This window comes from Mustelus asterias, chromosome 1, assembly GCF_964213995.1.
Source record: "Mustelus asterias chromosome 1, sMusAst1.hap1.1, whole genome shotgun sequence".
Taxonomy (NCBI): Eukaryota; Metazoa; Chordata; class Chondrichthyes; order Carcharhiniformes; family Triakidae; genus Mustelus; species Mustelus asterias.
This window is the reverse complement of record NC_135801.1, coordinates 125,534,630-125,549,721: the sequence shown is the minus strand read 5'-3', so window position 1 is coordinate 125,549,721 and position 15,092 is coordinate 125,534,630. Positions and strand designations below refer to the sequence as shown.

Here is a 15,092-nt window from a genome sequence, read left to right as displayed (position 1 = left end):
ATTTCTGTATATAATTGCTCATTTTTTAATGCCGATGATGCTCATATCTTAAGGAATTGTTGGATTCCTCTCCTTTGAGAGTGATAACAAGGGCCCTTGGAGATGTAGGTTATGCCAGAAAAAGTGGCTCATGAAACTGTATGCAATCCTAAACACCTCAGCAAAGAACACACAAAGCAAGTAAGACTTGGCCTGATTAAACAGTGATTTAGATGTTCAGACTGCATCAATACAATAAGCCAGAATCAGCTGGCAGAAGGCAGTAATATGTTGTATGCTGAATAGCACAGTAATGTAAAAGGGAATGATGCTTGATTGTGGGAAAGTAGTAGCCACAATTTGAACTGCAGGAGGAAACAAGTGACGACAAGTTGCTAGAAGCTGAAAACAAATTTATCAGACCATCGTTGACCATCGCAAGGCATTGTAACTCAATTACCAGACATCATTCCAGGAAGTCTCAAATCTTTCATATTTGAGTTCATGTCTTTTTACTTTTACTGAATTATCCTTTCAAGAATTTCTTATTGCCATTGTGCATTGCAAAGATAAATTTACAATTGTTTGAAAATTTTAGTTGAGATGCTGCATTTATCCCCCAAAAGTGTATGGGGAATGGGGTTGGGGGTAGTGTGATCCTGACAGTTACGCTAGAATCAACCTCACTTTGGAACTCACTGCTCGCAGATACTCTGCTGGGTCTCAGCTGAGGATGGAGAACAGAATCTCCGCTATTAGCCCCAAATCCATACATTGCTGGTCTTTTAAGTGCAGATGGATGTACCACTGCAGCATATTCAACTCTTGGTTGAGCTTGCTTAATCCCTCAAAGGTTGCAGATTTTTATGTTTTGAATATTTACTGTGCGTTTAATATGATGTGGCACTTTGAAATATATTCGTAGCACTGAGTGATCTTGCTAGTGCTTTTCTTCTTCTGGCACTTTCAAAGGAAAGATGTAAAGGTTCCTTGAGAACCAGTTTGATACCATCATCAGTCCACCTATAGATGTGGTAGATCCAAATGATCCTTCCGACAAAATCAACAGCTTCCTCTGTTCTCACATAGGGTGCATGCAAGTTTCTTATGTCCCTTGCCGGAGACAGATATGGGCAAGTGAAAGGCAGTGACACAAAAGCCATCCCACTGGTTCCTATACTTTTGCACGCATGATGCACTCGGCACGGTAGCACAGTGGTTAGCACTACTGCTCACAGTGCCAGGAACCTGGGTTCAATTCCCGGCTTGGGTCACTATCTGTGTGGAGTCTGAACGTTCTCCCAGTGTCTACGTGGGTTTCCTCCGGGTGCTCCACTTTCCACCCACAGTCTGAAAGATGTGCTGGTTAGGTGCATTGACCATGCTAAATCTCCCTCAGTGTACCTGAACAGACACCGGAGTGTGGCGACTAGGGGATTTTCACAATAATTTCATTGCAGTGTTAATGTAGGTCCACTTGTGACGAATAAATAAATAGAAATGGAGTGCTTAAAGTGGACAATAATATCTGTGAAGAGAGCTTGTATACTTCTATGAGATCACTGAAATCCTTTTTGGTATTTCCAAGAGCTTCAAATTAAGACTTTATGGCAACACTACCTGCCACTCTCTATGCCTAAACATTCCTGAGAGATGTTTCAGCTGGTGTTTTCTGTATGCCCAAGGCCCCCTGCAGATGCCACTGACAATTGCCCTGGCAGCATGGCTAGTAGATGGCTGAACGATAGAATGCAAGATGGAGCCATGGGTGGACCTGTCTGAACTTGAGCAGCAGTTGGACTTGTTCATTTGGTTCCTCGAACTGCACCGCCAATCAGTATGATCATAGCTGATCTTCTATCTCTATTCCACCCTCTTGCACGAATCCCTAATCCTTTATTTCTATTATTCCCTTACTATAAGAGATAGACAAACCCCGTAAATGTTTTGGACATGGGTTAGAAAGAATATTAACAGTTGCTGACAATACTGAAATAGAAGGCATGCTGAGCTGTGGGGAAGAATGCTGGAGATGCAGGGAAATGCAAACAGGTAAAGAAAGCGAGCAGTTAAGGTGGAATACAGTTCAACATTGATGCGTATGAAGGGATACATTTTGGGAAAAGTAACAGAAACCAGGAACATCCACATTGGAGATGGAGATCTAAAGTTGCAGATGCACAGATGTATACAAGTAGGGTTGCTGAAGGCCAAATGGAGACAACTGCATTGGCTTTATATATGTGAGCAAAGGAAAAGAAAGTAAGGATCAACCTGACATTGGTTAGGCCACAGTCGCAGTACTGTGTGAATTTCTAGATACCTCATTGCAATAAATATATCGCAGCTATTGAAGAGATGCAACAAGAGCTCACTAGAATGAGACCAGGTATGAGAAGATACATTTGAGATGAAATAGTTGGAAAACTATTGTTGAATTTCCAGGAGGAGAAAAGGCATTTAATTGGGTGATATAATGAAAGTTGGGAAGGATTTGACAAGATAATTGGTTCCACTAATTTGCAATTTGATAACAAGTGAGTGCAAAGTTCGGATTAGTATTCAAAGCATAAAGAGACAGTTTAGAAGAGTTTATAGATACAAATAATTCTTAGAATTTGAAATGCATTTAAAAAGAATGTCAAATAGACAAAAATCACAAGGCAACCTTTTCAGTTATATCTTTTCCACATCGTCAAAGACTATAGAGGAGTCCAGCATAACTTGGCACATGCAGGTCCTTGCACAGATTCCTCTCTAATTTGGAAGCAGTGGCCAGCTCCATGTAAACACTTCACCCATGCACCATCTGATGACTGATATCTCACATGCATTGCAGCACAAACAGCTGAAACCATCTGACTTCTGGTTGCAGCAATAGAAGCTCTGGTCTTTGACAAATTCAGCTTTCTGCCACAAACTCAGACTGCTATCATTATCACTCTGGTTTGCAGCATGTCTCAGCATCCCAGCCTTCTGTCCTTCTGTCCTCCAGTACATGTTCAGGGTTGCTAAGGTGCCACGTCAGGTAACTGGCAGTGACTCTGTGGAGCGGGAACCTGCTCTCAGGATGACAATATTTATTTTCCCATCACTGCCACTCTGCCAGCCCATTGTTGTTATCTGTTAGCCAATCAGCACAGATGGAGGCAACCATCATGCCAAGGTTGTGCAGCCTGAAAATAGGTCAAGAGTTGCTCAAGGGCATGCCGCAAGGCTAATGACTGTCCTTTCCACTTACAGTTAGCAGCATTTCACCAGCCACGCTGCAGTTACAGAGGTAGCCCTGTGTTGAAGCACCAGGACAAGCAAAGGCAGAAGATATTAAGAGAATGAACAAGAGTGATTATTTGACATTTGTGTGTAATATGGTGTGATTTGATATATAAATCTGCTTGAAATGTTTATCTTGTGGTGACTTTTACTTTTGGATTTTGTGAAACAGATGCTGTGATGGTCAGGGACACAGGAAAGTCAGGTATTGATCTGTTGGTGAATGGAAAATTGAGGTTTCATTCATTGGTATCCCAGTCAAATGAGCCAATCATGGATGACTGAGCCAGAAAGGGGATGTGGGAGTTGCCTCCTCCTTTCTCCTCTTCCTCCTCAGCAGCTCAATGTATGGCTTAAGTAAGGGCTGTGTCCTCATGATGGTGAGAATGCACCACTTTGCTGATTTCTGCAGGGCTCCTCTACAGTGGTCCAGGCAATGGAAGCATTGTTTAAGCACTCCAATGGTTTGCGCTTTCACATTTCATGTTGCATTATGGTTTTTTTATGTGCTTGTTGCCAACTTGTGCATGAGTTGTGCACCAAAAATCAGGAGCCGTGTTGTCAATGGATATCGAGTGCAAAATCTAATAAATTGGGTTTATATTCTCTGAAGTTTAGAAGAATGAGAGGCAATGTCATTGATACCTACAAAATCCTGAAGGGGCTTGATAGAGTAGACACAGAGTGGAACTTTCCCCTCCTGCCCTGCACAGGAATCATAGCGGGTGGGACACGGACCATGCAAAGGTCCATTAATCTTGGGTGGAAGTTTCTGACCTTGGGGCGAGCACGGCTGGAAAATCCTGCCCAGAGAGTGTTTCCACGGGTTGGGGAACCTAAAACACGAGGAAACAGGCTCAGGATAAATGGCCATTTGGGACTGAGAAATTACTTCACTCAAAGGATTGTGAATCTTTGGAAATCTCTACCCCAGAGAGTTATGGATGCGCCATCATTGAATGCATTTAAGGCTGGGATAGACAGATCTTTCGTCTCTCAGGGAATTAAGGGATATTGGGAGTGGGAATGAAAATGCAGTTGAAGTCCAGAATCAGCCATTATCGTATTGAATGGCAGAGTAGGCTCAGTGGGCCATATGATCGGTCCCTGCTCCGATTCCTTGTGTCCTGGTGTTCCTTATATCCTGTTGCCTAGTCACCAAACATTTGTTTGGCGTGACGGTTTAAATGGAGATGGTATAGCAGGCTGCTACAGATGATGGCATTGTGACTGCAGCTAGGATACTGAATATTGATTGCATGATTTGCTATGTATGATTGCACACCAGCTGGATAGTGAGGGAATGGAACCCTTTTTGGATGTGGTACATCTCAGATTGACATGCAGTGTCTGCAAAGCAGTCTACATGTAGGTAAAGCCACATAGTCATTCCTTCTGCTTCTCTGGAGAGAGAGAGAATAAATGTTTTGAGCTTACTTTGGAGTATAGGGTTCAGTAAACTCCCCTGTGCAACAATGGACAAAAACCTGGGGGATATTCCTCCTGGTCCAGTCTGGAAAGAGTCAGACTCATAAAGGTTTTGAACACAGACACTGGAAATTTGATGCCATAAAAAAATCATAATGCACATGAAATGTGAAAGCGCAAAATTCCCCTCCAATTCGATTTTCAAGTTTGCTGACGACACCACCGTAGTGGGTTGGATCTCAAACAATGATGAGACAGAGGACAGGAATGAGATAGAGAATCTGGTGAACTGGTGCAGCAACAATAATCTCTCCCTCAATGTCAACAAAATGAAGGAGATTTGTCATCAACTTCAGGAAGCGTAAAGGAGAACATGCTCCTGTCTACATCAATGGGGGCAAAGTAGAAAGGGTCGAGAGTTTCAAGTTTTTAGGTGTCCAGATCACCAACAACCTGTCCTGGTCCCCCCATGCCGACACTATATTAAGAAAGCCCACCAACGCCTCTACTTTCTCAGAAGACTAAGGAAATTTGGCATGTCAGCTATGACTCTCACCAACTTTTACAGATGCACCATAGAAAGCATTCTTTCTGGTTGTCTCACAGGTTGGCATGGCTCCTGCTCTGCCCAAGAACACAAGGAACTACAAAAGGTTGTGAATGTAGCCCAATCCATCACGCAAACCAACCTCCCATCCATTGACTCTGTCTACACTTCCCGCTGCCTTGGCAAAGCAGCCAGCATAATTAAGGAACCCCCGCACCCTGGACATTCTCCCTTCCACCTTCTTCCTTCGGGAAAAAGATACAAAAGTCTGAGGTCACGTACCAACTGACTCAAGAACAGCTTCTTCCCTGCTGCTGTCAGACTTTTGAATGGACTTACCTTGCATTAAGTTGACCGTTCTCTACACCCTAGCTATGACTGTAACACTACATTATGCGCTCTCTCGTTTCTTTCTCTATGAATGGTATGTTTTGTCTGTATAGCGCGCAAGAAACAATACTTTTCATTGTATGTTAATACATGTGACAATAATAAATCAAATCAACTCCATGGTTGCACTTGTGGCTGCAGCACGTGGCAGATTTCATTGAGAACCTCCTTTGCAAATCACGGATGACCGACATAATTTTGTTCTTTGCTGAGATTCAGGTAGGGGAATTGTTCCCTGAAGATACTGAGTGGATGTGACCTGCAGCTGAGAGTCCTCCCACTCCTCAGCCTCCCTCTTCCAGCTGCTTGTTCTGCTTTGCATTGCCTTTGCTCATTCTATCTGTGGTCTAACAGGTTGCAAACTACTGCCGTTGTAGTTGGGAGCAGGTAGCTTGTGCAGAATCCTTGAAGTCAGGTCAAAGTAATTCAGCGCATATCACACACAGACTTCAGCAGCTTTACACAACTTCTGCAATTATAGCAAGAGCTGGAAAGAAATCAATCCATAACTAACTTGTAAGTAGTTGCAGACTTGATGGGCCACATGGCCTCCTTCTGCACTGTAGGGATTCTATGGTGCAATTTCAGCAAATTTTGGCCCACTACTTTTGTTAAGCTGCTCAATCAAGTATTCATACACCTGATAGCCATAAATGGAAGCTTCAAACTATTCACATCCACTTACCATTCTTGCGATTCCCCCTCCATGTGTTGTACCTCACTGCTATTGTTGGTCCTTTGTCTCTCACAGAGGGCTTACCCAGGAACATTCCCATCTCACATTTATATTCTTGAAGTGCCTCATTAGCCAGTTATCACCATCATTATTGTAGACACATTTGATTGGCTTTTCAGTTGAGGCATTATCACATGCCAGACCTGCTGAAGCTTAATTGATGTTGGTTTCCGGCCAAACAGGTTAGGTTAAAACTAAAGGGATCGCATCCCCATCTTCTCATTCCCGGCACCTGCCTGATTTTACCTTTCAAGGCTGAGTTAGATTTTTGATTGACTGGGGAGTCAAGGGCTACGGGGACAGACAAGAAAGTAGAGTTGAGAGCACAATCAGGTCAAATAGTTCTTATAGAATGGGAAAGCAAGCTCAAAGGGTTGCATGACTGACTCCTACTCCGAAGCAAGAATATGTTCCAATGTTCTTACCACTTCACAGTGAAGAGGATACACCCCATAACTTGACTACGTTTAGACAGATTGGCTGAAATTTTCCTCCCCTTCCCACCAACAGGAACTTGCAGTCCTGCCAATGGCGACCCCCCACATTGCATTCCTCAGCAGTGGAAGATATAGGGTACACAAAACCCCGTAGGCATTGGAGGGACCAGAAGATCCCGCCACCGATCATTGGCAGCCACCTCCGCCACTGGGAAATGTGTTGCGGGGGAGAAGGGGGGCAGATAACCCCACCTGTTGAGTTCATGAGATATCTAAGGGTAATATTTCTAATGTTTATACATTAAAAATTATCCATGCACAATAAAAATAGAAAATATATTATAAGTCAGAGTTTGACACTTACTTAATAATTGCTATTTATTGTGCCACAGATTCAGCTTTTGTTAGGAAAGAAAGGAGAGGAGAAATCTGAGATATAAAATGTCTCAAATATAAAAATGATCTGAGGATCATTTTACAATCCTCACTAGGTACAGGCATCTCACATTTGGAGGATTGGAGGCCTGTGAATGTTGTACCATTATTTAAAAAAGGTGCAAGGGTTAGGCCAGAAAACTATTGGCTAATCAGTCTGACTTCGGTGGTCGTCAAACAAAATTTATTGGAAACGATTCTGAGAGACAGGATAGGTTGTCAGTTAGAAAGGCACAGATTGATCAGGGATAGTCAGCATTGTTTTGTTAGGGGAAGATTTGTGTCTTACTAACTGAATAGAATTTTTTGAGGAAGTAACAAGGAGGATTGATGAGGGTAATGCAGTGGATGTTGCCTACATGTATTTGAGATCTCATGGAATACAGGAGAAGGTGGCAGGTTGGATCCAAAAAACAAAGGTTGATGGTTGTTTTTAGCGAATTAAAAACAGTTTCTAGTGGGATTCCACAGGGTTCAGTGTTGGGGCTCTTTCTGTTTGTTGTATATATTAATGATTTAGATTTCAATGTGGGTGGCATGTTTGGGAAATTTGCAGCTGACATAAAAATTGGTTGTGTAGTTAAGAAGATAGCTGTCAAGTCCAGAATGATATCAATGGTTAGGTTGAGTGAGCAGAGAAGTGGCAAATGGAATTCAATCCGGAAAAGTGTGAGGTAATGCATTTGGGGAAGGCGAACAAAGCAAGGCAATGCTCAGTAAACAAGAAGATATTGAGAGAGGTTGAGAAAGTGAGAGACCTTAGAGTACATATTGAAAGTGGTAGGAAAAACGGACAAAGTGGTCAAGAAAGCATATGGAATGTTTTATTGGGTGGGATATTGAATACAAAAGCAGGAACGTAACGATTGAACTGTATAAAACGCTGGTTAAGCCACAGCTGGAGTTTTGTGTAGAGTTCTGGTCACCACATTACAGGAAGGACATAGATAAATGCAAAATACTGCAGATGCTGGAATCTGAAACAAAACAGAAAAATGCTGGAAAATCTCACCAGGTCTGACAGCATCTGTGGAGTGAGAATAGAGCCAGGAAGGACATAATTGCTCTGGAAATAGTGCAGCAGAAGTTTACAGGAATGTTGCAGGGGCTTGAAAATTGCATCTATGAGGAGAGGTCAGATTGGCTAGCATTGTTTTCCTTTAAACAAAGGAGGCTAAAGGGTGACCTAATTGAGTTGTACAAAATTGAGAAGGGCTAGATAGGATAAACAGGAAAGACTTGTTTCCCCTCGCTGAGGGCTCAGTTACCAGGCGGGGGGACATAGATTTAAGGTGATTGTTAGAAGGATTAGAGGGGACATGAGGAAACATTTTCTCAGTGGGTGTTTGGAATTCACTGCCTAGGTTTATGATTGAGACTGAAATGCTCAACTCATTTAAAAGGTACTTGGATCTGCATCTGAAGTGCTGTAACCTGCAAGGCTATGGAACAGGTGCTGGAAAGTGAGATTAAAATGAGCGGCTAGTTTTTTTTTTGTTTTTTTTTGGTTGATGCAGACACGACGGCTGAGTCCCCTCTTCTGCACCTTAAAATTTATTTGGTTCTCTATGGTTCTGTTGTTTTTTTTTAATATTGCTGTTGTGAAATTGTCAATTATATCTCCCCAAAGGCAGGTTTTAAAAGATTATTATTTGTCTGGTTTCAAGGTACAGTAAAACTACAGCAGGAGGAGGTTTAAGGTTTATTTATTAGTGTCACAAATAGGCTTACATTAACACTGCAATGAAGTTACTGTGAAAATCCCCTAGTCGCCAAACTCCGGCGCCTGTTCGGGTACATTGAGGGGTAATTTAGCACGGCCAATGCACCTAACCAGCACGTCTTTTGGACTGTGGGAGGTAACTGGAGCACTTGGAGGAAACCCACACAGACACAGGGAGAAAGTGCAGTCTCTGCACAGACAGTGACCCAAGCTGGGAATCGAATCCGGGCCCCTGGTGCTGTGAGGCAGCAGTGCTAATCATTGTGCCACCGTGCCATCCTGGAGGAGGTCCTAGTCAAGCAGCATTGAAAATAATGTCTTTCAAACATATTTTTAAAATTTGGAATTAAAAACACAACAGACATTTCTTTTTTCCATTAATACTATTTTGAATGTGATACATACTTTTTGAAATTAACACTTCAACATTTATGTTCTTCAGTGCTGAAGATGGGGAAATCCATCCTGAAATCTGCAGACTTTACATCCAGCTTCAGTGCTGCCTGGAAATGTACACAACAGAAATGTTGAAATCGGTCTGTCTACTAGGGTCCCTTCAGCTTCATCGGAAAGGTATTAATGCTTTCTGTGTTTTCTTACAGTCTACTTGTCATTAGGATAAATAAAACTGCAAAAGTGGACATTCCTGGTGTAAATACTGCAGTCACTCAAAATGATGTGGCTCTTCTACCTGTTTAGACTATGTAATAATCTATATACAAAGTCCCTACATCAACTCTGCTGCTGGAAATGGTAATGAGTTGGATAGTGGAGGTGAGTAGGGAGAATAAAAGAATGGAGAAAGCATCAAAATACTATATTGCATACAAATGAGAAGGGACGGACAGGTGGAACCACTTGGTATTGTTTCTATGTGCCTCTGAGCTCAGGTTTTACGAATCGTGGGAATGTGAGAGCTTGGGAGCAGTTATCCAGCTAGGAAATAAGAGGGATTTTACAAAGCCACGCTCAGGTGCCCAGCCCATCACCTTTCCGGGGCTTACCCGTCTCCAGCAGCCATCATTCTTCTACATGTTCCTCCTTGCTGTCTCAGCAGCGACCTCTACTGAGTCCTGGGGCTGCCAGAACTGCTGGAGCTTCCATCCAGTCAAATTAGCTACCAGCTCTAGAGGGAGGGACTTCCATGCATTGATGTGTGGAAGTCCCACTCTCACCTAAGTTAGTCTGTCAGTATTACTGTGGGGTTTGCCTCTTTCAGGTGCATTGTTGCTGGCCAACTTTTCTTCCAGGGATCAAGCATTCCATTCTCTGTCAAATCCAGCCCACGATGTCTCATGTTTAGCCAAGGGCGAGGAAGTAAAAGAAACTTCCTTGGAATGCAATGGTGTGACGATTGATGTTCTACAATGTTCCACAATGAGCCATATTAGGGACTCTTAGATTTACTCTAATTGAGGAAGCAATATTGGAATTTGCAGATGACACCAAATTGAATTTTTCTTCAGAGCTGAGAAGTCGTAAAGATTATTAAAAGTTAAGAGAAACGTTTGCACTATGTTTGATAAAGGGAGCACACATATTTAAGATGATCACAAAAGTTGATGTAAAGATACGCTTGTTTGGATTGATTATGCTGCTTTAAGTATGTATTTGTCCTGCATATCTCATGTCTTTAAGGTATAATGTGTGTCTTCTAGAGAATTATTAGTAAGCACCCCCTCCAACAAGTGTTTCAATTCTTCCCCCATCTCTTTGAATTTTGACTTTTTAAACTTATAAATCTGACTCATGTTCTCAAGCACAATTGTGTTCTTGATCGTGCTAAACTTGATGTTTCTATAGTTAATATCCCAGTGGGCATATTTCTATTTCTTGTACATTATCTGGGTCATTAATGAACACCACTTCAAGGTGAATGCGGTCCCTTGTGTCTTTTTCCTACGCACTGAGATGTGAAATAGTTATGCATAAAATTTACCAACTCTGACTTAAAGCCACTTGAGTTTTGCAAATTTATATTGGGTTAATTGAAGTCTTCCTTCAAAATAACCTTTCCCTTATCACACAATCTTCTTCAGTCTCTTCAAGTAGCAAACTGTCCTCTCCTTGTGTTTTATTGGTGGCCTGCAGTGATATCTCTGATCAGATCAGAAATCTTCAGCTTCAATGGATCAATTTGTGAGGCCATCGGAGGACTCTCCCACCAGATATAAGTGCTGGAGACTGATATGTCTAACTTTTCCATACAATATCCGCAAATCTTACTCTTAATAGTACCTTCTAAAGAACAAACAAGAGTTAAGTATTTCTGAGAGAGGTGCTGCATTGAACAGACCATTAGAATATTTTACAGTAAAGCTTAAAGAAACTTAGGCTTTTTGTCTGGTGTTTTGGACAGGAAACTCAGAAGACTAGGTTTGTGGTGATATAATTGTGCTATCTATGAGTAACACAAATGAGATACATGGATTCCATTTGCTTGAGGATCTCTGGTGAGGTTTATTTACAGCTCATTCTGTACAAACAATAGGGCAACCTTGAGACACACCCTGCTGTCGAGGGTACTACAGTTCAGAGAGAGACCCTAACTCCTGGTCACATAATAATATTCAGGTACTTGGCTCACCTGCAGCTTGAGCTTCTTACAGGGACATCACTCCTAAAGCAAAGAACAAAGAACAAAGAACAATACAGCACAGGAAACAGGCCCTTCGGCCCTCCAAGCCTGTGCCGCTCCTTGGTCCAACTAGACCAATCGTTTGTATCCCTCCATTCCCAGGCTGCTCATGTGACTATCCAGGTAAGTCTTAAACGATGTCAGCGTGCCTGCCTCCACCACCCTACTTGGCAGCGCATTCCAGGCCCCCACCACCCTCTGTGTAAAAAACGTCCCTCTGATGTCTGAGTTATACTTCACCCCTCTCAGCTTGAGCCCGTGACCCCTTGTGATCGTCACCTCCGACCTGGGAAAAAGCTTCCCACTGTTCACCCTATCTATACCCTTCATAATCTTGTATACCTCTATTAGATCTCCCCTCATTCTCCGTCTTTCCAAGGAGAACAACCCCAGTCTACCCAATCTCTCCTCATAGCTAAGACCCTCCATACCAGGCAACATCCTGGTAAACCTTCTCTGCACTCTCTCCAATGCCTCCACGTCCTTCTGGTAGTGCGGCGACCAGAACTGGACACAGTACTCCAAATGTGGCCTAACCAGCGTTCTATACAGCTGCATCATCAGACTCCAGCTTTTATACTCTATACCCCGTCCTATAAAGGCAAGCATACCATATGCCTTCTTCACCACCTTCTCCACCTGTGTTGCCACCTTCAAGGATTTGTGGACTTGCACACCGAGGTCCCTCTGTGTTTCTATACTCCTGATGACTCTGCCATTTATTGTATAACTCCTCCCTACATTATTTCTTCCAAAATGCATCACTTCGCATTTATCCGGATTAAACTCCATCTGCCACCTCTCCGTCCAATTTTCCAGCCTATCTATATCCTGCTGTATTGCCTGACAGTGCTCTTCGCTATCCGCAATTCCAGCCATCTTCGTGTCATCCGCAAACTTGCTGATAACACCAGTTACACCTTCTTCCAAATCATTTATATATATCACAAATAGCAGAGGTCCCAGTACAGAGCCCTGCGGAACACCACTGGTCACAGACCTCCAGCCGGAAAAAGACCCTTCGACCACTACCCTCTGTCTCCTATGGCCAAGCCAGTTCTCCACCCATCTAGCCACTTCTCCTTGTATCCCATGAGCCTTAACCTTCTTAACCAACCTGCCATGTGGGACTTTGTCAAATGCCTTACTGAAATCCATATAGACGACATCCACGGCCCTTCCTTCATCGACCGTTTTTGTCACTTCCTCAAAAAACTCCACCAAATTTGTAAGGCACGACCTCCCTCTTACAAAACCATGCTGTCTGTCACTAATGAGATTGTTTCGTTCTAAATGCACATACATCCTGTCTCTAAGAATCCTCTCCAACAACTTCCCTATCACGGACGTCAAGCTCACCGGCCTATAATTTCCTGGGTTATCCCTGGTACCCTTCTTAAACAACGGGACCACATTCGCTATCCTCCAATCCTCAGGGACCTCACCCGTGTCCAAAGAAGCGACAAAGATTTCCGTCAGAGGCCCAGCAATATCCCATTTTTCCCCAAAGTAAAATCTTGTATGTTACTGATTAATAGCAAACTTAGTTGTACAGAGATAGGATTGTAAGCTTTATGAGTACACATATAATGATTGTAAAATTCATAAGTTTGGAAATCTAAGAGTCCATATCTCATTTTGATGATTTGATAACTCTTCCAGATCTTGTTACATGTGTAACCTTCTGGAGATATGAGGTTCGCCCTTGGCTATTCATAATTCACAGATGTGTTGTCAGTGTGTTGGTTGTTGTCCTGGTGTTCCACCCCATTGTTGTCCTCTGGGTGTGTTCTTTCATGATGGCTGTACACAACTGGTGTGTTGTGCATTTCTCTTGACTGGCTTCTGTTCCTCCTCAATGTTGTTCCAGTGGATGTTGTGACTTCATACGACCTGAACTCACTGCACACTTTGGATACCTCTGTGGGTAACCATTTTCTGAGTGTGGAGTCACAACCCTGACCTTTCATCCTGTGTATAGCTGAGGTAGTTCCGCACCTGCATGTTGGTCATGCATCATCTCCATCCCTTCTTGTTTTCGAGAAGTGCATCCTGCCTCATGGAGAATTTGGAGAGGTGTTGGCTTGGAAAGATCATTCTCACTTGCCTTCCAAATACAATCTCTGCTGGCAATAGTAAACCCATATCTAAAAGTGTTGCTCTGTTGTCCCACGCTTCAGTGGTTTGACGATGTGGACCATCCAATTACCAGTGCCATTAGATCAGGAATAATGTGGTGAGAACATCACATGGTTCACGCCCCATTTGGCACACATGTCCCTGAAAGGTCTGCCCATATACTGTGGCCCATTGTCCAAAATTATTTCATCAGGCACATCAAACAGACTTAATTTTGCCTCTAATTTGTCTTCAATGGGTGCACTTGACGTGTCCCTTCCTTGATTGACAATTGGAAATTTAGAGAAGCAATTGGTGACTGAGATAAACTCCCTCTTCATTTACGGTAAACAGATTTTGGACCAAGAAACTGAAAATTTGTATATATCTGTAAAGGTATAGTTGAGATGAAGGAGGAGTGTAATGTAGTTCACCTTTTCTTGTGTAATAAATGTTTATTATTTTAAGAGTCCATCAGCAGATTCTTGTGACTCTGTTCAGTAGCTGCCATCCATGTTTCTAAACGAAAAATAAATTGGGATCAATTAAGCCAGATTCCACCCTGGGATCTAACTTTTCCAGTAGCAACATCAGCTGGGATCATAACAATATAATGGATTATTCCATGATGTAGTGCTTCCAGTGGGGGGGGGGGGGTGGGGGGGGGGGGGGGGGGAGAGAGAAACATTAACATAGGTAGCACATACTAGGAAATTGTGGAATCGCCTTTTTAAAAGACACAAATAAAGAAATGAGAAGCCCATAATTCACTGTAAGTAATGGTATCATGTGAAATCTTATCAAACCTGTCTCAAATTCCTTCTTCCAAAATTGCATGAGAGCACATTAAGCCTTCATACAATAATCACTTAGTTATTTCCATGCGAGAGAAACAAAAGTAAAGAATAATAAACATGCAAAAAAAGTTCAGTCCATTTATTTAATGATTTGTTTCATGGTAAAAAAAGAAACTGATATGATCATTCCACCTCCCTTATTGCTGTAACAGCAGAACTGCACTGAGAAGGAAAGAGAAATTCAACTTACCTGCGAGGTATCTGTAAAAGTTTGCATTGCAATGTGATGACCTTGTACTGGACCTGAACTTTACTTCACATCATATCGGCTCAGGTGACGTTTAGTTACCTAGGTTCCAACCAGAAAAAGACAATAGTTCCCTTGAATATGCAAATTAGATCCTGCATCAGTTGTAGACTCAAATGTAAATTTCAGTTTGGGGTGAGCCAACATGTTGGCTGGCTTCACATGTGAACCTAATGCTTTTCCACTTGTCCTGACCACTGACATCAGCAGGGTTTCTGTTGGGTGCCACAGCTCACCGTCAGCAGTAAGATGAGACCCATGGCCAAATTTGGCTCAGGCTTCAA

At 42.6% G+C, this 15,092-nt stretch overlaps 1 protein-coding gene across 2 annotated transcripts in view; it reads left to right on the top strand.

Annotated features, from left to right (window-relative positions):
- The window catches only part of rgs7bpa (regulator of G protein signaling 7 binding protein a), a 61,796-nt gene that overhangs the window by 37,663 nt on the left and 9,041 nt on the right, over positions 1–15,092 (top strand). For both annotated transcript variants that reach the window (XM_078221814.1, XM_078221726.1), the window contains one exon: positions 9,391–9,521. In XM_078221814.1, coding sequence (XP_078077940.1) covers positions 9,391–9,521 — 131 coding nt within the window. The remainder of the gene's footprint in view (positions 1–9,390; positions 9,522–15,092) is intronic.